The sequence below is a fragment of the Myotis brandtii genome, unplaced genomic scaffold, assembly GCF_000412655.1.
Source record: "Myotis brandtii unplaced genomic scaffold, ASM41265v1 scaffold123, whole genome shotgun sequence".
Lineage (NCBI taxonomy): Eukaryota > Metazoa > Chordata > Mammalia > Chiroptera > Vespertilionidae > Myotis > Myotis brandtii.
Window position 1 is genome coordinate 2582936 of NW_005354291.1, and position 27941 is coordinate 2610876.

Genomic DNA, 27941 nt, shown 5'->3' on the forward strand with positions numbered 1-27941 from the left:
TGGAAGTCATTACAAAGCCTCTCTTTCCCACACTCCCTCCTCATTCTCTTTCTCCCTTTTACCAGGTTCATCTATTTGCTTTAAAATAACCCCTCAATTGAAAATTGAAAACAATTCTTTTTGAGGCCGTTTTATCTTCCTTCTGGAGAGCCGTGCTGGTTTGGCGCAGTGGATTGAGCGCTGGCCTGCAGACTGAAGGGTCTGAGGTTCGGTTCCAGAGAGAGAGAGGGAGGAAATGAGGGGGAGAGGAAGACCGGGGGGGAGGGGAAGACAAAAAAGACCGGGGGGGAAAGGAAGACCGGGGGGGGGGAAAGGAAGTATTCTTCACTGCAGTATGTGACATGATATAATTTGAAGACATTAAAGTTAGGTAAAGCTCCAGCCTGAGGAATAGAGAACAGGATGTCTTCGAAGGAGATCAGAAAGGATCAAAGCAGTTGGTCCCCTAAGGAGAATGAATGCAAATAAAGATGCGGGAAGGTGATGGAGAAGAGATACTGGTAAACGTCCTGAGCAACAGCTTTATCCAGGGCCAATGCTGTAGACACACAACATTTTAAAACAGCATTAATCCTATTGTCAAGACCCTCTCACAGAGTAAAAATAGTACCGATGGTGGCCTTTCAAAGTTACATCCTTTCATCTACTCTCTATGGTTGTTTTATACAGTCAGGAAGATTCTGAACAGGGCTTTATTTTAGCTTTGCTCTCATTAAGGTCTCATAAACTCAATTACTTAATATTCCTTAGGAATTATAGCTTGAAATAATTACTAATTTTCTAATTTTTCATTAGAAAAATTTAGCAGTGTTCATTCTAGCTATCTTGAATAGATTCTTATTCTAAAGTTGCTGAATGTTTTAATTGTCCTTTTATTATAAGAAACATGTTGTATGATGTTTTGCACATCCAAGGAGATGCGCATACAGATACTTTGAATACAATAGATCACTATACAATATACAGAATATTTTCCTTGGACTTATTCTGTCTTTTCAATAATGATATTAGGCATGTTGTATGTAATCAGCTAGATCTGTCACTTCTAATTCCTGTCTGTTTCTGTGTATTTCTTTAATTCTCACTTAATGATATATTTTTTATTGCTTTTTCAGAAAGAGTGGGAGGGAGGGAGGGAGGAACATTGCTGTGAGAGAGACACATCCAACTGGAGCCAGGGGTTGACTGGCAACCCAGGAGGGCTGATGCTCACTGAGTACCAGTCAGGACTTGTTTTTTGTTTGTTTGTTTTCATTTAACTCTTTAGGGAGAATTGGTTTTTCTGCTATCCTGGTGAGCCCAAAGCTGAGACACTTCTCATGTATACCTGAGGCCTGGTTCAGCTTCCTTCCCCAGGAGGGGATATAGACTCAAGGTGAAGTGTGGGTCAAGAACCAGTAGGACCAAAGTTTGTAATCATTTTTCCAACCAGAGGAACATGAAGAGATTGAGCAAGCTCTTTCTGAGTATGGATATAAGCTCAAACATAAAATAATGGGAACAAGAAAAATAGAGCTTATTTTAATCTTATATCACACTTTGCAGATTCACTGGCAGATAAGCTTCCCTAATTACTGACTTAGGGGCCAAGAACCTACATTAAATATGCTGCATCTATTCCCGTTCAATATGGCCTCCTCGCTGCTGATAACTTTCTACATCCTTGGCTAAATAGATCAGGAACTTAATATAACCTTATCTTATCTGTTTGCATATTTTCGTCTTCCTGCTAACCCTGAGCCCAACTGAAAAACCCTTCTATTTACATACTCCAGTGCCTTTTCACAATTTTCCAGTAAGCAGTGGTTTTACATTCATTGAAGACAATCAAACTTGGGAATATTTTTTCAATATACAAATGATTCTAAGTAACAAAATGAAGAAAGTAGAATTAGGTTACATTTGCTAAAAATTATCATATAGGATAATGTTTAAAATACATAACTGCGATCAAATTTAAGTTCGCTGATGAGATTGCTACCCTAATGGCTCTCTTTAGATGTCCTAGCCTTCATCTACAGAAACAAGACTTCCTCGACAGTACATATATCTGCTAGTTCATTGATATTGTTGTAAACAACCTGGGTTATTAATTATCAGGAAAGGAGCAAAGGGAAGGCAAATATTATAGGCAAGATTGGGTGACATAGGGAAGGTATTTTCCTATCAGTTACACCTGGGAACAGGACCACTGCAAACCAGGAAGATTTGAGATACAGAAGCGCCTAAACAAAGGAGTTCTCCCTCTTGGTTCTCGCTCCAGGCTGCAGGACTCTTACGCTCCTGTATTCACCCACATGGCCCACAGCCATGTGGACTCCACACAATGGACTGATGGACTAGAACTAGCCTGATGCTGTGCTGGACCCAGCTCCACCATGGAACGGAAACTCTGGGCACTGGCTTTGCTTCTAGCTCTGCTAAACCCTGAGCTGCACCACTTCCGGGACTGGTTTAAGGGAAATGGGACTTCAGAAATGCAGGGATGTAATTCCATGCAAATAAAGATCACGCATCCTCCCATATGAACCGTAGAAAATTCTTTTTCTCAAGATATTATGAGGACCCAACCCCTCAATATTCAGTGGGAAAAGGGATCCCCCACTTCCACCAGGGAACACCCCACTTCCACCGATAGCAAAATGGTATCTATTATGTCCACAGAACTCTTTGCTAGTTGGTAAAGATATCAATGAAGGATACAAAGAAACTTTCTTAATTGTAATTACTAGACAATATACTTAGATTCTCAATATGAAATCTAATAAAACACCATGAAATTAAGAACATGCCCATTGGCACACATCAAAAATTATTAAAAAGAGGGACAGGAATGGGGAGACTCAAAGAAGCAATCAGGGTATTCAATGCTGTATACAATAATAAACCACCTTATTATTTCAGTCACTTAATGCAAGATTGATTTCTTCCTCAGCTCACAATCCAGTGTGGGTTGGCAAGAGATTTTGCTCTTCGCAAATTCAAGCATCCAGGCTCCAGGGGCACCAGGAAAGAGAAAAGAAAACTCACAGAGAAAGCACACCTGCTATTTATGCTGTGGTTTGCTCATTAACACTGGTTAAGCTGATCAAACGCTCTGCACTATACTTAGCCCAGGAAGAGGAAACTGACCGGTGAACATTACCAATCTCTGCCATACCCATCATCCATTCTAATGAATACATTTTTAAGTCAAAATAATTTCATGACATTAAACAAAATATTAATTTGAAAATTTTGCTTTGAGGGCAACTAAAAGAAAAATGTAGGCAGTTATGGACACAATATGAAGCATTTTGTTTTCCATTTTCTGGTGATTTCCAATAAAACTATAGTTAATTATATTTGATGTTGTAAAAGAAAAGATTATATTTTAGAGGTGCTCTATAAGAAATGAACTTTAGCATTTTTATAAAAGGTTAAATAAAAATGTGCTATTCAATAAAAAATAGCAGGTACATATCCTGATAACAGCAGTTCAACATTTAAATCCTAGATTAGATGATCAAACTTGAACAGCCAACATTTTAATAACTGTCTCCCCCAATGTATCTCAAATGCACTCTATTAGCAAACACGACAGTCCAATTATTTCCATGGTGCTTAGCATTTCATGATGGCCTATTGCCAATAGAAGATTATGGGGTGGGAAACATGCCAAAGAAATTAACTGATTTTAAAGGCTAAAATATTGCTAGTGCTGAAAATTTAGGTTTATATGAAGCTAACGACCTTGACCCTGTTTAAACTCATCTGATAAGTAAATATATTGGCACCGACTTAAGTAATAACTCTCTTACTATCCTGCCAAAGAAAAGTAGATGTCAATTTTGTTATAAAGAACATTAGTAAAATTCTATGTCACATAAAAGTAAATATTAATTTATCACTTGAAAATAGAAAACAATTTAAAAATGCACTGATAACCCATGGTACATCAATCTGGTCTACATCACTAAATCTAGAATATGAAAAATTAACCTATTAAAACAGAAAGAAAACAAAGAAAAATTGGACAAACTACAAAAATATGTCTAACATTGGATTGTTCAGGACTTTTATTTCTTTTCTGTTATATTTAACTAGCAAGGAAAACATGAGCAGAAAATATAATCTGTTACTCCCACAAAAATCTGAATGAGGGAAAAGATTAGAACCATAGGTAACCAAGTGCCTGATCCACAGTAGGAATTTAATTAAGGCATATTGAGTGACTAAATGAATAAATCAATAATAGAGTTGAAAGAGGACTGAATTTAAAGGTTCCAGGCCATGCTAACACCAACTAGCCACACAATGGCAAATAGGTATAATTGATTGAATGTCTAGAAGAGCAAATTAGAGCACCCTATAATTTAATAATCATAAATTCAAGTAGAATTCTGTTGGGAAGTTAACATGAATTTATGAGACTTACTCTACCTTCCCATATTCTTTGGCATGAGAAGGCATAACTATAAAGATTACATTTTTAAAAAAATATATTTTACTGATTTTTTACAGAGAGGGAGAGAGAGAGGGATAGAGAGTCAGAAACATCAATGAGAGAGAAACATCGATTCAGCTGCCTCCTGCACACTCCCTACTGGGGATGTGCCCGTAACCAAGGTACATGCCCTTGATCGGAATCGAACCTGGGACCCTTCAGTCCGCAGTCTGACGCTCTATCCACTGAGCCAAACCAGTTAGGGCTAAAGATTAAATTTTGAAAACAGATATTCAAACTTTTATATATGTGCACTTAAATTTTCATAAATTTGTATACATTGCATAATAAAAATAGTTTATTACAATTCTGTACAATGTATGAGGTCCCTTCACAAATTAAAAATAAATTTGTCCTACAGACTTATACTTTAAATAATTGAAAACAAAACTGAGAGGCAAGAGAGGACTGTATTTATTTCTATTCTAAAGAGTATTCTTAAAATAAAGATAGGTGCAAAAATAATTCAGTGTTAGCAATACAATAGCTAACATGTTAATAGCTACTGTTGGCATTTATTCACCAAATTGCTCATTGTTTATGTCATGTTCATAAGATATTTATCAAACGAAAATCAAAGCTTTCTGGCTCCAGCTGAAGTCACTTTTCCAAATTGTAATTGTTATTATCTAGATCTTACTTCACTTTCCAGTCAAAATCACCAATGGATATTACAAAATTAAGTTACAGTTTCTTCTCCACTAGCATTTCTAATTACCATTAAGAAATTTTAAAAAAGAAATAAAGCTGTAAGTTTCTTAGGACTAATAACAATACTCAGGAACAGAATGGAAAGGAATGAACCCATAAACATGTATTACAGGTTCTGTGGAACAGCTTTTCAAAATTAAGTTTGAAGTACACTACTAGTAAGCTTGGTGTTTTGGGTCACCTAGGACTCTCTTACTTACATCAGCCAGAGATAAAGTGAGCAATATGTCAAATTAACTTGCTCAATTTTCTTTCCTCAACTTTTTCAATGCCCTTTAGGAAAACCATTACTGAGAAGCTACTGTTGGCATTTACAACATAAGACCTGATTTTGGAAGGTTGATATTGCAATAGCTTAAATACCACAAAAGTGAAAACTGTACAGTACCAGATGTTTCAACATCCTAAAAGGAAAATGAGTTTGTGGGGGAGCCATTTTGGGTTAAAAGGGGGCGAGGGGAGGAGCTTCAGAATGGTTTTAATGGTTGACTTAAAAACTTGTTGAAATTGCTGACTGAAAAATTAACAATTTAATATTTTTATGTATTATCTTTCATATATTAAATATGGCAGTTATAATATAAGAAAATAGACCCTAACATATTATATTAATCTCATTGAAGCAGAGACTTCTATTTAAATAAAACATATTGTTGGTAATTTAAAATAATTTAGAAATCTATTCTTCTTAATGTTTTCAATTCAGTACAAATCAAATCTATCACCAAGGAAAAAGCATAACTAATGAGAGTGAAATGCTTATCAGTATGAAATAACTAATCTATCTTTTAAATGAACCATGTAGAGACTACATTTCATATGGAGAATTATAAATTGATATAGGTATCAAAAGCAATTCCTAGAAAAACAATTATGTCTGGGGATGACATTTTTCCTACAACTTGCCATGATAAATATCATTTGTTCCTCCACATGTCAAATAAGCAGCTGTGGTTTTGTCTATTTTCCTTAAATGTGCAGAAAAAAAAATAATAAAGAAAACAATTGTCTTTTCCTTGACTCTATGGACTCTTTCTGGCTAGTAAAGAAATCATTTACAATATTGCTGTTTCTTTCCAAACTCGTTAAAAAGATATTTTAAACATCTGGTGAAACAGGAGATCTAGGTAGGAAATAACTATGAAACATGAAGGGCCTTAGGTTAGCTAGATCTGATTCTATAACAACCATACAAAAAAAAGCAATCTTACAAAAATGAATTCATTTCATATCAAAAATTGAGCAAATGCCTACTTGAAAATATTATTACATTAATAAACGCAGTATTGATTTATAATATGTATATTCCACAAAGCATATGTTGTTATGAATGCAGATAGGCAACAATAGTGTCCCTTCATTTCCTTTTAAAATAAACAAAACATAAAATTAAGTTGTGTGTTTCATGATCTCTATGTGCTTTGCACTCTAATGTTCCGCATGTCTCTCAGCAACACTGGTCGGTAGTTTTGTTCCAAAATTTCCATGTATTCAAAGTAATCACTCACTCGAAATCCATGCAGTGCTTCTTCCTGTCAAAAAATGTAAAGGAGCAGTTCATTGGTTCAGATAGACACACATTCTAAGTTTATAAACTTTAAATAGTTGATGTATCACTTTTTTCAGCTACAAACAAGGAATTTCATGTTGTTAGTAAATGTGCACTGTTTTTTATTTAGTAGGCTGTGTATGTATATGATAGCAAGAAATCATGTATCTATAAAACAAGGTTGTCTGTTTTCAAACCAAAAATGCTCTACAGCTAACAAAAAATAAAACAAACTCTTAGATAATGAAATCTTCCTAAGAGATAATGAAATCTTCTTAAGAAGACATACAAATGGCCAAGAGATACATGGAAACATGCTCGACTTCACTATTAGGGAAATGCTAATCAAAACTACAATGAGATAACACCTCACAACTGCTAGAATGGCTATTATCAACAAGTCAAGTAATAGCCATTCAAGTGGTTGTGGAGAAAAGAACTCTCATTCACTGCTGATGGGAATGTAAACTGGTACAGCCACCATGGAAAACAGTAAGGAGCCTCCTCAAAAGCTTAAGAATAGAGCTATCATTGACCCAAACATCTACCAGAAAAACTTGAAAACATTTATCCACAAAGATATACACACCCTATGTTCATTGCGGAACTATTCAAAGTGGCCAAGACTCGGAATTTACACTGAGATCACTTAACCAATGTGTCCTTTGATGGATGAATGGATAAAGATGAGGTGCATACATACTATGGAATACTATTCAGCCATAAGAAAAGATGAAATACTGCCATTTGTGACAACATGGATGGACCTTCAGAATTTTATGCTAAGCCAAATAAGTCAGTCAGAAAAAAGCTAAGAACCATATATCACTGATAAGTGGAATATAAAACTGAAACTCCTGGACACAGTATGGAGGTTACCAGAGGGAAGGGAGGGGGTGTAGAAAAGAGTAAAGGGAGCCAAATACATGGTGATGGAAGATGATTTGACTTTGAGTGGTGGGCATACAATGCAATATACAGATCATGTATAATAGAAATATATACTTGAAACCTATATAATCTTATTAACCAATGTCACCCAAGGAAAAAAGGAAAAAAGTATAAAGGAAAAAAGTAAGGTAAGTCACTTTGAGTGGGTTAAATAGGATTAAAGAGTTGATTTTTTTTAATCACCAGGAAGTGACATAAAAGTTTACCACAAAAGGTGTAGAATTGACTCTACACTGAGATCATTTAACAAAGAGTTTGCAATAATGTCAAATTTCACATAAGAAGCAACAAATTACATAATAACAGTCACATAAGAGAAGGGGTTTTGTGAACACAGCTCTGCTCTTTACCTTTGGTAGACATGACCCTTTGTATGCTGTGTCTGACCTATAGTATGAAAAATAACCTTACCAGATCAAAGGGGTAGAAACACAAACAACCTACAAGTTATGTTTCTTCTGGTGGGTCACTCCTAGGATGCTTGGTAAAATTAAAAATGCCTGGTTATGGCCCTAGCTGGTTGGTTCATTGGCTAGAGCATCGGCCTACGGACTGAAGGGTCCTGAGTTCGATTCCAGCCAAGGCCGCATGCCAGAGTTATGGGCTCGATCTCCAGTGGGGGGCATGAGGGAGGCAGCCGATCAATGATTCTCTCTCATCATTGATGTTTCTCTCTCTTTCTCTCCATTTCTCTCTGAAATCAATAAAAACATATTTCAAAAACAATACCTGGATATCATATTTCAAAAACTTTTGAATCCTGATTTTGGCATTCTGGATTCAAGTCCCAAAGTTGACATTTTTACATCGTCTAAAAGTTTCAAGCTACTTGAGAATTTGTACTGAAATCTGACAACTGAGGCCTCTGTCATGAAAATTCTGTTTTAAAAGGTCCGGGAGTGTCTAGATATCTGAGCTTAGATAAGCACCCTAGTGATTCTTAGGATCAGGGAAGTTTAAATAGTGTGGTTTTGGATAGAATATAAGGTTCTTAAACATTTAGAATAGAGTATGTGGCTCTTAAAGATTTTTGATTCAGCTGAAAGGCAGATGTAATGACTAGCGAGATGATTCCATTTTGGCTGGGTACATGAAGAAACAGATCTTGATCAGATGCAGTGTAAATGAATGTTCCGGAGGTAGAGCTGAAGGTTATGTCAATGCCAAGTATTACTATATGTTATGTTATACTAAGACCTCTTGGGGCTAAAGGGGGAAAATGGGAACAGAAGTATACAGTCTAGATTTTAACTCAGTAGAAAACCCAGTTTCTTTTGCTGTAGTCGCTACACATCTCTTTCTTAAACGAGAACAAGAGAGGGATGGGAACGGCATGGAACAGGAATGTAGAAACTCAAATAAGTTATTTTTAAGAACCTGTAATGTGCCCTAACCGGTTTGGCTCAGTGGATAGAGCATCGGCCTGCAGACTGAAAGGTCCCAGGTTTGATTCTGGCCAAGGGCATGTACCTTGGTTTCGGGCACATCCCCAGTAGGTGTGCAGGAAGTAGCTGATCGATGTTTCTCTCTCATCGATGTTTCTAACTCTCTATCCCTCTCCCTTCCTCTCTGTAAAAAATCAATACAATATATATTTTTTTAAAAACCTATAATGTGCCAGATAATGTTTAAAAGTACTTTAACAGATATCACCTCATTTCATTCCTCAAAAACCTTATGTAATAGGTATTATTTCACATTCAATTATACAGATGAAGAAACTGAAGCATAGAAAAGTAAAGCAACATGCCCCAGGTTACAGTTAGCAACAGAGCCAGAATTTTAATTCAGGTGACTTCAGGTGATATAAGGATGGTGCAGAAAACATCTATAAACCACAGTTTACATGATACTGAACATGTTTTACCTATCCCCTCAGATAGTGAATTATTTGTAATATTATGTATACTTTTGTCTCTGAAAACTTAGCACTCCATTGGTTTTTCTCAGTCTGATCTCCATTTCTTAGCCTGCCAACATGTCCTGGAGCTACAGCTGCAAAAGCAACACACAAACAAAATCCTGCTTGACAACTAACTGATTGGGATGAAACTAATCTGATTTTTTCATAATTTTAAATTGATTTGCCAGAATATGCAAGATTTACTTGAACCATTTTAATTAAGAATTTTGAGCCTTCACAGTCTAATATTCACTGGAAGGCAATCTTTTCTTGGCCTGGCATTTCAGTGACGTTTGTCCCCAGGTTGAATTCACAAACTAAAATCAAGATCACTGCCAGCTTCTTGGCACGCTGAGAGGAACGCAATAAGGCCAGTCTGTATGTGTGCCTTCTGTGTGTGCGTGTGTGTGAGAGAGAGACAGAGAGAGGGGGGCACTGCATTAACAACAACACAAACTTTAGATATTCAAACTGGCTGAGATATTTGAGAACATTTATTTTGTTGGATGATATTTTTGTCTGGACTCCAGAATTTCTAAACCATCATCTGTCACAGATAAAAATGTTCAGGACCCCATGTCCAAGGACTACGTTCTTTTTTTTTTAATATATCATTTATTAATTTCAGAGAAGAAGGGAGAGGGAGAGAGAGAAACATCTATTTTATATAATGACTAGAGGCCCAATGCACGAAATTCGTGCAAGGGGCTCGGCCCTCGCAGCCCTGGCCAGCCCTCGCAGCCCTGGCTTCATCTGGAAGGTCGTCCAGAAGGACATCTGGAAGGTTGTTTGGCTGTTCAGTCTAATTAGCATATTAGCTCTTTATTATATAGGATTCCATTTCCTTTTAAAAATTAGTTTATTATAAAAGAAGTATTGGGAGGACAGGTGAGGGGTGGAGGATGTCAATGGGGGGGAAAAAGAGAGAGACATCTGTAATACTTTCAACAATAAAGATTAATATAAAAAATTTTACAAAAAAAGTATGAGCCCATTCTTTTTTTATTTTTTAATACATTTTATTGATTTTTTACAGAGAGGAAGGGAGAGGGATAGAGAGTTAGAAACATCGATGAGAGAGAAACATCAATCAGCTGCCTCCTGCACACTCCCTACTGGGTATGTGCCCGCAACCAAGGTACATGCCCTTGACTGGAATCGAACCTGGGACCCTCGAGTCCGCAGGCCGACGCTCTATCCACTGAGCCAAACCGGTTAGGGCTGAGCCCATTCTTTAAAAATAAAAAACCCATGTAAATACATACAAATATACTATATATAAAAAGTAAAAGTCTCCTACTTCAGCTTCTTTCCTCTCAGAAGCAATTATTACTAAATATGCAGAGTCAGAAAATAACATGTAATTTAAAAGAATATTAGTCTGGCTATGACAAATACTAATGGAGAATTGTTAAGGTTTTTTTTTTCCTCCCTTAGTACTAGGCTGAGATTTTAGATCAGAAAGTATAAAGCATAATTTCCAAGGTTTAATCCTTATGACTATAGTTAAAGGAGGAATTTTTGAATAATATAGCTATTCCTGACTTAAGGGATCTTCCAAGGGATATATAAAAAAATCACTTCATTAATCAAAATTTCATTATTGGTTAATATGTCAGTAAGTGAAAAATGGTGTACATAAGTTTATGTACTTTGCAAACAAGAAGGCAGGACTTAATAGAGTAGTGAAAGGGGTAGTAAATGCATATTTAAATAAACTACACTGGAATTTATCTCATAAGAAAAGTAACTGCCCAACAAAGAGATCAGTGAAGCTGAGACCTACCTGCTGAAAAAAAAAAAAAAAGTAAAGTCAATATCCGACAGGCATTTTTTTCTAATCCCTTAGATGACTGCAAACAGCAGGAGTAAGAAATAAGGTTTGTTCCAGGACAAGTACTAACAATTAATCCTTTGCCAGCATGTCCTTAATTTGGATTTAAACCAATTCAATTAAAATTTCAGTAATTTAAATATGATTTAGTAAAGATAATTTTCTCCTCTCATTTAAAAATTCTTTAGTTTTAAATTGATAGCACTATGTGCAGAGAACAACAGAGTTTTGGGACACGTTTAATGAGGTCAACATTTGCAAACTCTATTACAATTTTCCCGGCAATAGTCAAGAAAGAGATAAAACTGCAATAGTCACCACCATTAATCAGATTTAGAGATGATAAAATATAAAGACACACTTGTGGCAGGAAGGAAGGTAAGTGACAATCATTTGAAGAATTTAGTAATGTTTGATATTCAATGTGAATAAAACTAAGTTCATTCATCTTTCCCTTTATATTTTATATTTTTGTTTATTCTATCAACAAGTATTTATTGAGCACCCACTATGTATTAGGTACTGTTCCAGGCATTGAAAACACATTAGTAAACAATATAGACAAAATCAAAGTTCTTGTGGAGCTTACTCATTTTACTGGGGAAGACTGACAAAAATATATATAAAATAATTTCAGCTAGTTACAAACAATGGAAGAAAAATTAAAGTAGGTTAAGAGGATAGAAAATTAGGGAATACACAAATATGAGTTTGGGAAATTTTCACACTCTGAAGCCCCTATAACTGACTATGTAGCTGATGAAAACACTCCTTACTGAAAAGAAATTCACATTTGGTCCTCAACATAATCCCCTTTTGTTTAACCACCCTGTACTCCAATTACCTCTTGCAGGTCCTTTTTTTCATTTTCTACCTTAGTTTTCCTCCTATATGCACAACCATTGTCTTGGTATCCTTTCTCATTAAGAATGTTCCTAAGATCATAATTCTAGTGATATATGATAATTTGAGACCTTTTTTAATTCAGTACTTATGAAATAAAATACTTGATAGTTTGGCAATCAAATGATCAATGACATTTATTTACAGAAAATCATCACTAAATGGAAAAGAGCTCAGACAAATATGTAATGGTAAAGAATAAAAATAAAATTAATTTACATAGACATTAGTCACTGACCTAGAGAAAAACTAGCAAATGATAAATATTGGTTTTGGTGTATGTATGTCAATGTGTGCCTGCGGGATGATAAAAGTAGTAGATGGAGGGAAACATACTTTAAATTCAAGGGAAGATTTTAACTTAAAACAAATAGAGTTGGACTGCCATCAAAAATTGCACACATTTATATATCATGTATTTCCTAAAGCCCAGAGCTTCAAAAGTCACATTATTGTGAATGAGAAAGTAAGCAACTATGTCTTGTTTTAAAATATTAACTTATACATGGAAATGACTTTTTTTAAAGAGTGTTATAAAACCTTTTATAAAAAATAGCTGGAAGTTTAGAAAATATAGAATATGAAGGTGTAAGAAAATATATCAAATGTTTTTTAAAAAGTATTAAACCTCTGTATTAACAAAGTAACTTGAACTTTAATTGACTAAGAAAGATACAGAAATATAAAACCAACATGCCTTTTGGCATAGCACACTAGTTAAAAGCAAAATTTTGGATCCAGTCAGCTTAACTTCACATCCCAGGTCCATCACCACCTGTATAATTTGGGGCAATTTACTTAATTCGGTTCCTCAGTTTCCTCATCTCTAAAATGGGGATGATACGAGTACCTACCTCAAAAAGTTGTTTTTAGGGTTATATGAGAGTCTAGAAAAGTATATGACATTAAGCACCCCATAAAAATTAGCTAGTATTAATTCTTAACTATTTTCCCTTTAGATAGAAAGACACTTACTTTTAGGAAGACCTGCAGATCTTGAGTCTGAGTGTGCTGCAGAATGTCTTGTTGCAGATGTTTGAAGATAGCTATACAGATATACACTTGATAGTCAGGACCAAGGAAAATACAAGTAGCAATATAATGGCAGATTTCTATCCAATCTAAATAATTCCAAAAACACTGAGTTATCCATTGCAGACAAATCTGAAAAAAAAAAAAAAGAAATCAGTTCTTTAGAAAGTTTATATGACCATATTTGACTTTCACAAAGCAATAACCAATAACTCACATAAAACCAATGAAGAGCTTAGCATTTAATCAAAATAGAAAGACATTCTGCACATAAGCCTACAAGTATGCTTCGCCTATTAGCTTAATGCATGAGAAAACCTCCATGGCCTTGGGACTCGGGACTTGGGGGCAATTGATGGTGTTCACACTGTACAAATGCCCATTGCTAAACGCCCTCTTTACTCATCTGTCCTCCTCTTATCCGTAACACCAGTCTGCTCTCTACAGATAACAAATGCCAAGACACTATTTTAATTCAGAGGTGGAATTTTTTCCTACCCTACCTATAATCACAGATGTATAATTATGCAGATAACAGATTGCCAAATGTTACATTAATGCAAATGGACTCTCGCTGAATCAGAAAACAATTTAAACCAAACAGAATTATATAACATAAAAACTGAAAGCTAATGAAGGGAATAATTAAAAAATGAGTCTTCCTAAAAAAATCATTTCTCTTACTTTTTGAATAACATTTGTTCTGATATAAAAGAGATACATGTCTGTTATGGACAAACAGAAAAGTTTAAGAAAAAATAATCACACAGAGATCAACATTGCTAACATTTTGGTACATTAATGTTATGGATGGAATTGTGTATTCCCTTAAAAAGTAAGTCAAAGTCCTAACCCCAGTACCTATGAATGTGACATTATTTGGAAGCTGGGTCTTAAAGAAGTAATCAAGATAAAATGAGGTCACAGGGTAAACCCTATTCCAATGTGACTGGCATCCATATAAAAAAGGGAAATTTGGACAGAGACATGCACAGAGGGAAGATGCTGGAAAGCCACACATAGAAAATGTCACACTAGAAGACAAGTGGTTGATGTATCTAGAAGCCAAGAAACATCTAAGGCTACTAGGAGCTAGGCAGGAAGCACCTAACAGTTCTCCCCCTGGTATGTGCAGAGGGAACATAGCCTTGCCAACACTTTGATTTTGACTTCCAGTCTCCAAATCTCTGAGACAGTACATTTCTGTTGTTCTAAGCAGCCCAGTTTATAATACTTTAATACTGCAGTCTTGGGAAATTAAGACAATTAATTACTTTCCAATATTTTAGTTTTCATAATGATCAACAAATTACCACTGAGGAAAGATTTCCTTTATTGAACCTATCTTCTCCTATAGTTTTATGTCTTAGGGAGAAGGGAGGAAGAAATGGGAACAGATAGGGTGGCTTATCTCAATTTATTGTAGATATGAAAGATACAGAGAGACAAATTTTCTTTTGCTCTATCACTTTGTCCCTTTAAAAATAGTTTCTAAAATCTGTTTTATACCTCTGATTCAAATTTTGGTACACTGATTCCGTTTTTAAGTGCCCTTACATGTTATAATAGTTTACCAGGACTGCCATAACAAAGTACTGGAGACTGGGTGACTTACACAACAGAAAGTTATCTTCTTACAATTCTGGAGAAGTTCAAAATCAAGGTGTTGGCAGGGTTGGTTTCTTCAGGCCAATCTGTTTGGTTTATAGATGGCAGCTTCTTTTCATACTCATACAGTCTTCCCTCTGTACATGTCTGTGTCCAAATCTGCTATTCCTTTAAGGACACCACATCATCTGGATAAGGGTGTATCCTAATGACCTCATTATAATGTAATTACCACTTTTAAAGACCTTATCTCTAAATAGTCACATGCTAAGGTACTGAGGGTTAAAACTTCAACATATGAATTTAGGGAGATACAATTCAGCCCATACCAGATGGTGTCATTGAATTTTTGTTTTCCATATATTACTACTCATGTCAGCCATTAAACTTTAAATTTCAGCCATTATGGGCATATCTTTTCATCTCATCTTCTGGTCATATTTTGTATTTTGTTATTGATAATGACAACTATATATGATCAAATATTTCCTTCTGTTTTTTATTGTAGTTCTGTTCTCAGGTATAAAATTTTCCTTTACAAATATTAAGTTCCCTTCTATTAGGCTCCAAAATCTTTTCATTGAGCTTATGAGTCAAATCAGTATTTAATTAGAATATGTCTATAAATGTCTAATATTTGTCAATAGGCAGATTATAGTTAATTTTCTTTGGTCCCAACTTCACTGTCCACTTGACATTGATAGGACTCTTCTCCCCGACCTCGGCCAGGAGGGTAAGTTGGCATGCAGAGCTCATTACCAACTTTCATTGTCCACCAAATACCCACATAATGTGGCTCTACTGGACTGAGTAGAAAAATACCTCCTGCTCCCACCTGACTACCTAGGTTAAAGCATTCAATGATTCTTTGACTAGACGAGATACTTTCAATTCATTTGAAGCACTGTTGCCAGGGTTCTCTCTGTGTTCTTTGCTATAGTTACTAATGCCAATCAACTTATGACTAGGCTTTATTAATAAAAATGAGAATCTCTGGAAGAAGGAAGGAGAAACAACTGAAGAGTGGAAATTAATACAATAATCCCTGTAGCCAGAGAAAACAGGTCTCATTCAGTTGTAAGTTTCAGGGATAGCTTAGCAAGGAGACAAAGATAAAAGAGGTCACAAGTTTTGTCCATCTTCTTTCTAGTTGGCCTTACTCTTGCACAGGTTGAATGGTGTGAAACTGCTAATCACTAACTCCGTCTAACCTTTAAACCTACCAACTTTATATGTTCCAACAAATAGATCTGAAGTTAAAATATATGTACAGAGGTATGTATCCATCTTCCTTTACCCAAATTGGTTAAAAGAAAGTCACCCCAGAATCTGTAATTAATTCTTTATTGTATAGTTTCTAATGCCATTGCAATTTTCTGGCATTTACATACATTCAAGCATTGTTTTATAGTAAACCAATGTTCTTTACACCTAATTACACTTTAAAACATTTAAATAGCTTTTTAGGTTCATAAGGAAGAAAAATCACTTCACAGTATGTATAGAAATGCACCCTATCTGGACAGAAATGCACCATTTGGGGCAGACATTCAAGGATAAGAACCTGACAAGTAAAGATGGGGCACAGGGAGAGAGAAGGTATCGTTTCAAGTAGCAGCATTCGCACAGGAGAAGAGGCAAAGCCTGGGACACATTTTTAAGTATGACTCTGAGCAAGGGGCATTCCCAGTCTTGACATTCTGCTTTTCATTTGTATAATTTTACATTTTTAAAAAGCACTGTCACAAAATATGAATTATAAAATAGTTTTCTATAATTCTTCTTCCATGGTGGTGGCAGTGCCAGAGATCCCGCAAAAGAGGAAAACGGAGAGGTTTTCTAGAGTGTACCCTGAGGATTCCGTGTTAGCCCACTTGCTGACACAGCACAGTGCAATAGTCAGTGATATGCCAAGTGATGTTCCAAAGGAATTACAAGAGATAAATCATTAAAGATATGTTCTACTTCAGCCAGGAAAGTTAAAAAAATTCAATGAGGACAGTTTTTTAACAAAAGTAAAACTGGTCAAAAGTTAATTGGAACATGTGATTTTCTGTTCATTTAAAAGGAAAGAATATATATTTTAATTTTTATTTCCTTTCCAACCTCAGTTAATTTTAAAAGAAACTCATCAAAAAATATATAATTCTAACTATATTTTTTTATTCTAGTTGAGATTTTTACTCTACAGAGCTGTTATTTTATTTAGCAACCTACCCACAAATCTCTCATTAATAAAGCAATCTCAACCCATTAGTTGTCTATAAATTAACAACTTCAAAAAGCACTGTTTCTAGTTAGATCAAAATGAATAAGCTTTTAAATACAAAATTAATACCCAAAAAATTACTTAACCACATACACCCACTTAGTTACTTAAAAGTAGTTTCATGTTCTATATTAGCAATAAAATGGCAGATACTTCAATAAAACAATGACATATACTTTAAACATAAAATTATTGAAGTGGCTCACAAAGGAAACCATTAAAAAGGCATTTTTAAATTAGATAACTTAAACATAATATTACTGCTGAGAAATAATGCTGTAGTTTGTATTAGATAAATCTGCTTGTTACATGTAAGCAGTCAAATTGATAAGCAGATGCCAAAATGATAGATACCAAATTGATACAGTGGGCCCTGAGGTATTGCTAATTTTCCCCACAGCCTTTGGTAGTTTATTTTTAAATTATAGGATATATGTTAGGAACCAGTAAATAATTGGAGGTATTAGACAATATGCATTGTATTAATCCAGATAAGCATGGCAAAAATAAATTCTCAAGAACCTGTTGCTCCCTGACTAGGATTTTTAGAAGAATTGAAAGAATGGATTATTGAGCTTATAGTAAATATTTAAGTAACTACTTTCAACCAGAATTAAACATTTGGTGATTCAAAATTCCCAGAAGTGTTTTAGGTACAGACACAGTAAGAGCTAGAATTGGCTGAGGAAGAGTATCTCTTTCCACTACATGCAATTCCTTGCTATATTTAGACTTCTCATTAATTTCAGGAAATTGAAAACTAAGCAGGACTAGTAACAGGATAAAAGTAAATGTAAAAAAATGACAGAAGGGCTCTTCAAAATAAGTATAAAAGCACATGTCATTTTAAGAAAACTACTATCTAATTAAGAGGAACGTGTTTCCAGTAGGACAAATACAAGGGAATGGAGGATGGTTTACTATTAAGAAATCTATCCAATATGTCATATAAACAGGCCAAATAAGCTCCAAGATCAAGATATTCTTAACCATAAAACATCTGCGGCTACTGTCATGTGACCACATGTACAATTCCAGGCCCTAGAAAAGTCATTAAAACCTCTCTGATCCCAACAGCAGACACACAGCTCTAGGCTTTCTTGTTAGATAAGACACAATATCTCACATAACAGATACTCAGTGCTGATACCAATTATTGCCCTTAGTTACTTAATCCATAAATTAACCTTCTGATGAAGATATTGTTTCCATTAAAAAGCCTGCATGTCATAGACTTTCAGAATGTCTATACCTTTGAATAGCTGAACTTGAACTCGAATTCTGTGAATGGCTGGTACCTCCTATAAAGTAAACCTATCTGTTATAATAGGTCCAAGGAGAAGAAGCCAGTTTAGGAATTTAAATGCAAAGGCATAAATACTTACAAAAATAGTTTTATTAATTTAAGTGTATTTCCTATATCTGATGAGAATGTAATTTTCTTTAAAGACACTGAAATCTGGGAATTGAAGAAATGCTACTCCCTTATGAATTACCTGTGATGGCGCAAAACCAGACATGTGAAAAGCTGAAAACACAAGTGGCACCTCTGTCTTCAGCAGCATTTCAATATAGTGAGCGCTGCAAAAATATATGGGATGGATGCCAGATTCTATAGTGTCAACAGGTAGGTACCTCTGCATAAAAGAGAGAAATTGAGAATTAATGAGTATGCAGCTAATTTAAAATAATCAAACTTCTAAATCTTTTCCTCTGAATTGCTACTTCAAAATTGATGTAGTGGCATAACAAATTATGCAAATATTATAGTTACATAAATTTAAAAGTCAGAATGTTAAACTCTGTAGAAAGCATAAATTTCAATAAAGACAGTATGATATACTTTCTGAGACACAGAAATGAAGTTGACACTTTGGAATTTTGGCAACTTCAATCCTTTGTGGAATTTTGAGGGTGAGTGTTGTATGAAAGAATAAATGAGTGAGTTCAGGAGTAATAAATGCTTTACTTTTTTAATACCTAGGATGTTTCAATATATGTACTCTCCTTGGCTTTGGCCAATGATTCCATAATGCTAATAAGTTTTTGTTTGTCAGCTTTTAGAGGTATTTGCCTAATCCCCTTTTTCTAAGTTAATACAAACTTGTGTTACTAATAACTGAAATTGGGTACTCCATAAGAAATTCATCTCTAAAACTGGGGGAAAAAATACATAATGCATTCACATCAAAGTTGTCAGAGCAAGTATTTTATAAATATATTTTAGACACATATTTATAATTACATGTATATTTATATTTATTTATATGTCCATATACTATATATGTGTAGATATATAAACACAAATATTTACAAACTTGTATTTTACAGCAATATCTTCATAAAGTTGGTTATTTTTTTTAAATTTAGCTATTAGATACAATTTATTATCATGAATGTTCATAATGTTTTAATGAGTTAGTATAAATCCAACATTTAACCACAATAGCTTCTTTTAAAAACAAAGAATAACCTTGAAGATAAAAGTTTATATCAAGAAAATTCTTAGACCAGCAATTATACCCTATAGACTTATAATAAAAATTGATACTCAAATTAGATCTGAAGAATACATAATTAAGAAAGTTTCAGAAAAGCATTTTATGTTCTTGCCTTTACCAGGCAACTCTTACTTTTAAACCTTTTTAATAAAACAATGTTAATACTTTTAAATTAAAACAAACCAAGCTCACATAAAAAAATTACATAAGTCAAATAATTTATTAGTGGTTTTCTAGTTTTATCATTCATCATCATAAATAATTTACCATTTCAGGAAAAGATATTTTGTATGAAAATATATTTTATGATAGGCTCTCAGGAAGATACCTCATAGTACACACACACACAGAACATTAACTCTCTATACTGATGACAAGACATACATAGCATATTAAATGGACTTCTTGTAGTCAATTGCAGATTAATGTCTAAGACCAAAAAGTAACCTTTCTATTGAGTAAATAAAAATAATATGAACTGCACAATGTGTTTCACTAATGAGTACTTATAGAGTAAAATTAATGAATACAACAAACATATATAAAAGCAAAAGTCAACTTATACATACATAACATTTTAATTTTCAATACAAACTTAGATAATACTTTTCTGAATATATGTATAATAGTAGTATAAGAATTATATATATAAGAAATAATTCTTATACATTATCTATGTTGTATTAAAAAACAACATATTTAGAGTTGGTCTGTTAAGAGATGGTGGCAATAGTTTAATTAATTACATTCTCAAAGAAAACAAGCCATTATTATGTAATGGATTCCCAAAGATAAGGCAAGAGTTCTTCTATTTTTATACATTATACTTATTGGAAGAAATTATGCCATACTTTTGGGTAACCAAAACAAGCTTCTAGCACCAAACCTTGCACAAGAAAATATTCTAATAATTGTGCACAATCACAATAACTTAACTTATACTAATTTTATTAATTGCTCTATTAATTTCCATTTTATAACTTTAATTTATAGTAAATGGTGTTCATAAACCCAGATCAATGACAGCTCTGAGCCACATGGATACAACAGAGTATTCTGAATCATCAAATTATAAATTATGTTTGTTATACATTTAGTGTTTTGATGTATTTTGCTTAGTCACAATGCTCAAGAAGGATGGTAACTTTTATTAAAGGTAACTCAAAATAAAATCTAGAACATCAGGTTAAGCAGAACACATATAGGATAACAATAGCATTTACTATATCATCTAAGCAACATATAAACTGATATACGCACTATGCTACAATCATGAAAAAATTATCGGTAAAACTTTTGGCTTGGAATATACTAGAAAGTGGCATAATATGAAACAAGGACTTTATAAATTGTTAACACTCAGTATTTTACTTTAGTGATTAAATATAGAAGGTATGTGCTTAAAAACAAAAAAGAAACACAGTAAGCAGTTTCTTAGTGTGTTTTTTTTTTCTTCCAGTATAGGTAGCTCTGATGAGTCATTTTATTCCTGACACTAAGAAAAATCTAGTTCTGCCTGGGCCGTGACACATGAGAACATGGAATCTTCAAATATAAATAAGATTTACAGTTATATGTAAACAGGGAAGGTGCCTTAACGCTGGTTTTCTTTCCTACAAATGATTGGTCACATGACTTACTATTGCTAATGACCTGCAAATGGGTTACAAGTGTGCCATGACTTACAATTTGCTGTAAAATTTAAATCTAAATGTATAGGGGACAAAAGTACTACAACTTTGGAAACTGGAAAGCAGAAAGACTGCAGGCCTGAAAAAGCTGAATCCTAAGTTAACAGTAGAGAAACCTGAGAACCAACCCAATTTACCCTGAAGAATCCTCAAAGCCTCAAAAAGGGATGGCCAGGAATCTCTGGAAGTGGGGATAAAGAGGAAGGGGCTAAAATGAGAAGGCCTGGATGAACCTTTGAGCATCTGACCTCATGTAACCTGAGCAGAAGTCTAAAATGCTATTTTCTGGAGAGGATAAAACAGACTGGCTGTCTGGCTGAAAGGACACAAGACATCGTTAAGGATAGTGGTACCACACCAAAAGCACAGGAATTGTACAAAAAAGTTAAAATATATACATATATATAAATGTGTATTTAAATTCTATTAGAATTTTTAAGTCTAAACATCCTGTGTTGAATAATTATTATTTTGTGAGGCGTAACAGAGGTGTGTGTGTGTGTGTGTGTGTGTGTGTGTGTATTATCATCCCTTGACCTTCCTGTTGAACAACACTAGCTCATTCAAGTATTACTTTAGCCTGATTTTTCATCAATGGAGTTTTGTGTTTATATGAATATGAAATACTTCCTTTAACCTGTTCTCCCTTTCATGTTTTTACTAGCAGAGAAGACATATATGAATGTTACTTTTGTTATAATTATTATTTGGGATTAGGTATTCCTATAGAAAAAACGAACTTCAACTTAATATTATCTTCTGCTGTAATTTCACTAAGAAATTCTTTCTCACAAAATAAAAAATATTCATTCAGTAGTTTTCTTTTTATATATAAAATTCTATAATTTACTGACAAGTTTAATATTTAACAATGCATCTATTACCATTAATCACTTATTCCGATACCAGTAGGTAAGACACCAAATATTTGAGAAAATGTCAAATCTGTAGCTTTAAAGAGAATCAGACAAAAGCATTCACACAAAAAATGAATATAAATTAATACAGAGTTCTCTACAAAGAAAATGAGATCCCAATTAATTTAAATAGGATTTGCCTTAAATTTTAAAATGCTTCTTTAAAAACAGGCTAAAAAGTCTTACAGAAACTTGCAGTCTTGGCAACCAAAGGAAAGCAGAGGTCAGAAGCCTGGAGAACTGCTGAAGAAACTGGAAGGTTTTCTCTTTGTCCCCCAACATTATCATGAACAAAGAAGATACAAACCAGTCATGGCCAGCATAACTCCCTTGCAGGCAGATTACAAAGCACAGTTAAGGAACTGTTATAATAGTTTATGTTACAAAATAAAACATAACAACTCCATAAATATTCATTTCCAGGATCTCTATAAGGAAAGATATATTAATGATATGTAGTCCTCATTTTGTCTTTAGTCAATTTATAAGATATTGTTGTAAAATTAAATTTTACTAATAAAAATTACACATTAACTATTATAATGTACTCTTTTCTTTAATGTCCCGTGGAGGCCAATGGCACTAGCAACTGGAAGAAAAACGATCTGCTTTGTAGAAATACACTTCTTGAAGTGATAAACACAGAGTACCACCCTTTCTCTAGTTCAGGTTGTCTGCTAAATTACTAGCACAATCAAGTATTTTTAAAATCCACACATTTTTAGATTCAGTAATGCAAGTAGTTTGCATATATTTTTCTTCGAGTCAAATCCTATTTCTGAAATATAACCAATTCAAATAAAATCATAAATGGATTTTTATTCTTATTCTAGATTTACTAAATCTAGAATATTAATTTTCTAGATTGCAATCTAATTTTAAAACTTTCTTATATATGTCTGAAAATATATTCCATTAACTTCAATTATTCAGTTGCAGATTCAATGAGTAAGAATGAGCTTAATCACTATTCAATTTAATAAAATGTATATCTAAAGTACAGAATAAAATGCTATGAAGATATATCAGAACAAATAAATCACTAATATAGGTTAAAGTATTATTTTACTATAAAAGATATCCCATCAAAAACTTATGAAAAGTGTATGAATAAAGTTGAACTGTGAATCCACTCAAAAAGGATATGAAGAGAAGATTTTACATGAGCTTGCTGCTGTGTCAGGAATCTCTCACAGTGCTTTAACACCCACGTAAGATCACTTTCTGCACTATCTTTTAACAGGTTGAGGAACTTGCCATACCTACATTAAAAATCCACAAAACATACAAAAGGATAAAGGTCAGGCCCTGTGTTGTAAATTCATTTACAGAAATCTATCAAAGTGGAGTCCTCTTAAAATCTCAAGGTTTTAAGTTTTCAAATTTCTACTTTTGGCATAGCTACTTAGGGGAAAAAATGACTATATATGTTACCAATAATTATGATGTATTTGGATTAGCAGTATTCATCTGGTAAATACTGGTAACTTTAAAGGAAAATAAAACAATACTGAGAGAAAACATACATACCATAGATCTACAAGTAGAATATAAGTATTTTTTACCTGAACTTAATCTAAAACACAGACTATTGACAGTCGAATGTTAAATCTAAGAAACAATTTTTGAGTTCATCTGTTCCAAGGATTCTAAATGGGAGTGGCACTTCTCAGGGGGCCACTTTGGAAACTTATGGGGGCATTTTTTATTGTCATAGTGACTGGGGCACCAATGGTAATCGGTGAGTGAGGGCCAGGAGGTTAGACACGGGACAGCATGATAACAATGTACAAATGCCCCGCCTGTTATTTTGCATGGATTAAAAAGATACTTATAATGATCTGAAACTAATTGTTTTATATAAAATGTTTTCCTATATTTGTTACATATTCTGAATGCAACCATGTGCAAATCAGGGAAAGATAGTGCTTTATTTGATGCCTTTCTAAGCATTGTTCACCATTTTGGAAAGTCATTTTGCCAGTGGCAACTCCCTTGCAGTATTTGAAGCACCATAATAAAGTCTCTATTTGTAGCTGCCAGTCACGACAATGAGTGCCAGCTATGTCTTACACTGTAGTTTTATACGAAAACTTCATTATAAATCATTTTCCATTTATTTCTTACCAATAAGACATTATAATAAATTTTAAAAATATGTGACTTATATTATCTATGGATTCCATTTCACAACAGAAATAGGGTATTTAAAATAAAAACAAGGTTGCAAAACTGAATGTGTTATATGCCCTATGTAATAAAGGTGGGTGAGCTAGTATTAGTACCATCGTTTTCATTCTAAGGCTATGAATTTATAAAAAACACTCAGTCTTTTTAACATCTTTCACATGGATCTTTCTAAAAATTGATTGTGATTCTGATCCTTCTGAATGAGACTATCAAGATCCCCATTTAAAAGCAAGAATGAGGGTGAAGGTGGTCCAGGACTCAGCCCTTAACTCCCAGACTGCTGTTTAGCTTGTCCATCTCCTTTGAAAATTACAATTTGCGTACGAAACTTCAAACTACTCTAATTGGTTTATTCATTTTAACTTCTGCATCTATCCTTAAGATACTTTTGTACTCATCACCATAGCTTGATAATCCAAACTAATCATATTTTAGAAATGGTATAATTGTGCTGCCAGTGTTCTGATTTTTACAGTTACTTCTGAGAAAAAACCAGATAGTCATAGAGGCTTAAATACACTGAAATTAAACTCTGAAATAATAATGAATCATAACTGATTTACCTATAGAGGTAATTTAATCATGTGTCAATATCCTAAAAATAAAATTATTTTCTGAATGATAAATTCTTCATTTAAAATATACCAAAATAAAATAAATTATACCAAACAGTTGGTTGTTAAATTAAATACTATTAAGCACATATCAGGTTGATAAAAATATTCTAGATATACACAAGGGAGGTATATTTCCCTGTAATATACCTGACAGTCACTTTTTAAAAAATCTTTATTGTTGAAAGTATTACAGATGTCCTCTGTTTTCTCATATTGACCCTTCATAGCCCACCCCTGCCCCCAACCCCAGGCCTTCACCTCCCTAGTGTCTGTGTCCATGGGTTATGCCTATAGGCATAAAAGTCTTTGGCTGATCTCTTCCCACTCACCCACCTGACAGTCATTTTAATGCCAAGCTGCTGCACCAATGAAAGACTTTCGTTCTTCACATTTGCATCAGTAGCTAAAAACAATAGAAAATTGGGTTATAAAAATGTATAAAAGTCTGCATAATAATCATATTTTAATTGAAAATTGATGAAAGCAATATTTTTACATATTTTACTGTGAATTTTGAAAACACTGATGAATTTGTTCTTTTAAGAACTGTTAATTATATTTTCAAAGGAATTAACAGGAAAATTTTTACAAATAACCTTTCTCCTATAAAAGCATTTTTAAAAGCATATTAAATACAAAACAACTAATCATAGTTTTGAATCATCTATTTTCACTTGGTTCTCAGATCACAAAAGCTATTAACCCCAAAACAGTCTAGAGTATTGCACTTTCGTTAAGCAAAGTATATATAACGTTTTGAATTACAAATATATATACACATGTGTGTATATATATGTATACATGGGTGTATATATGTGTGTGTGTATATGTATATACATATATAGGGTGTCCCAAAATTCATGCAAGAAGTAATTTTAATAGAAAACACAGGTTTATAATTAAAAATTGTAAATTTTTTATTGATTCATAAAGTATACAGCATAGGGTTATGTATGGAATAGCACATCGGGTAAATGGCCTCCACGGCTTTGCTGGCACATACGCAAAGCCGTGGTCTTCATTGGTCTTCATTGTCCCTGCTCCTGGGCCATAATTGGTACTTGGTAATGCTTATCAAATTGAAGGGATTGAAATCAAAGGGCAACAGATATTAGAATCTGATTCAATAAATCAAGTAAAATTAGGCTTTTATTTATTTTGTTGTTGTTGTTGTTAATGCTCATGCAAAATTCAAATCTTGCATGAATTTTGGGACACCCTATACATGTACATATATCCATTTACTTCTTAAAGGTTTAAGCATGAGTGTCAGGAAGGAATAATCAGTATTCTACTTATAATGTACAACAATGTAGGAGGGTGGAGTGAACAAGTTTCTTCCTGCAGGCGAATTCTCTGTCAAATAGGAATTGTGATCTTCTACCAAAAGTGAAGAAGGGGTTCTCTTTTCTCCACATTCTCACCAACACTTTTTGTTTGCTGATTTATGATGATAGCTAGGTGAAATAAGCCAGTCAGAGAAAGACAAGTACCATATGATTTCACTTATATGTGGAATATAATTAACAAAATAAACTAACAAACAAAATAGAAATAGACTCATATATACAGAGAATAGACTGTCAGAGGGGAGGGGGGAGGGGAGATGGGTGAAAAGGGTAAAGGGATTAAGCAAAAACAAACAAACAAAAAAACCTCATAGACAACAGTATGGTGATTATCAGAGAAAAAGGAGGATGGGGGTAGAAGAGGGTAAAACGGGGATAAATGGTGATGAAAGGAGACTTGACTTGGGGTGGTGAACACACAATACAATATACAGATGTTGTATTATAGAACTGTATCCCTGAAACCTATATAATATTATTAATGTCACCCCAATAAATTCAATTAAAAAAGAAGAAAAAGCACCTGGAAAGATTTACCTATTAATAAAAGTACAAAGACATTTTAAAATGTGAAGGAGGGGTTGTTGAGATGGAGAACTGTAAGAGAAGTTGAAAGTTTAGATTAGTCCTTGAGAATACTGGATGGCCAAGCTAACAATGAACACTGAAAAGCATCACTAGATAGCACTGAAAGTCTAGTTAAAACTTTCAGTTTTTGGCTGAAGAAATGGTAGTGTGCATATACACAAATATACAAGATTAAGGGAATTGTCCAAAATCACATATTATCTAGTGGTAGAGAGGACCAAAGGCTACGTTTTCCGAATCTCATATCATGAATTTTCTTTCCCTCCCATTACATATTGGTGCATCGCATACTATCAATATAATCTACTTAACTCATGGACTCATTCATTCCTTGTAATAGACCTTTCTGATAAAAGTAGGTGTAGCACACCAGGCTAGAAGCTATGGAGGATAAAAGATAAATAATACATCATGTTCTAAAGGAACTTTCCATGTAGTGTCAGAGATAAAATTTGTATATAGATAGCTCTAATTTTTTAAAGTGCTAAGAGGAATAAGAATGGTACAGATAAAATGTTATGTGAATTCATAAGAGGGAGAGATTAGGAAGGCAAGGGATTTAAATTGAACCTTAAAATATGGGTAGACTTGAGATCTATAGAGATAGGGAAGAACAAATCAAGCATCACTGTTATCAAACATCTACTCTTTGGACCAGCAATAATTCATCTTTTAGCACTCTTAGAGTTAAGGTAACCTACTTCTCCTAGTTAACCTAGGACTTTCATGGTTTTAACACTGAAAGTCTCATGCCCAGGAATTCCTCATAGACCTAAAGTGTTTTATTTCCATTTTTTTATTTTTTTTATTGTCTAAAGTATTACATATGTCTCCTTTTCCCC

The 27941-nt window shown here is 33.8% G+C and overlaps 1 protein-coding gene across 2 annotated transcripts in view; it reads right to left on the reverse strand.

The window, feature by feature from the left end:
• Positions 1 to 4884: 4884 nt before the first annotated feature.
• The window catches only part of TBC1D32 (TBC1 domain family, member 32), a 115483-nt gene continuing 92426 nt past the window's right edge, over positions 4885 to 27941 (reverse strand). Inside the window, exons 28-33 of one of the 2 annotated variants that reach the window (XM_005858938.2) lie at positions 25496 to 25565; positions 23502 to 23617; positions 22542 to 22696; positions 18743 to 18883; positions 13313 to 13501; positions 4885 to 6729 (exon numbers count right to left, since the gene is read on the reverse strand). In XM_005858938.2, coding sequence (XP_005859000.1) covers positions 6610 to 6729; positions 13313 to 13501; positions 18743 to 18883; positions 22542 to 22696; positions 23502 to 23617; positions 25496 to 25565 — 791 coding nt within the window. In that variant the 3' untranslated portion in view covers positions 4885 to 6609. Of the gene's footprint in view, positions 6730 to 13110; positions 13192 to 13312; positions 13502 to 18742; positions 18884 to 22541; positions 22697 to 23501; positions 23618 to 25495; positions 25566 to 27941 lie in introns of those variants that run through there. The other variant, XM_014533753.1, reaches the window with a different exon arrangement.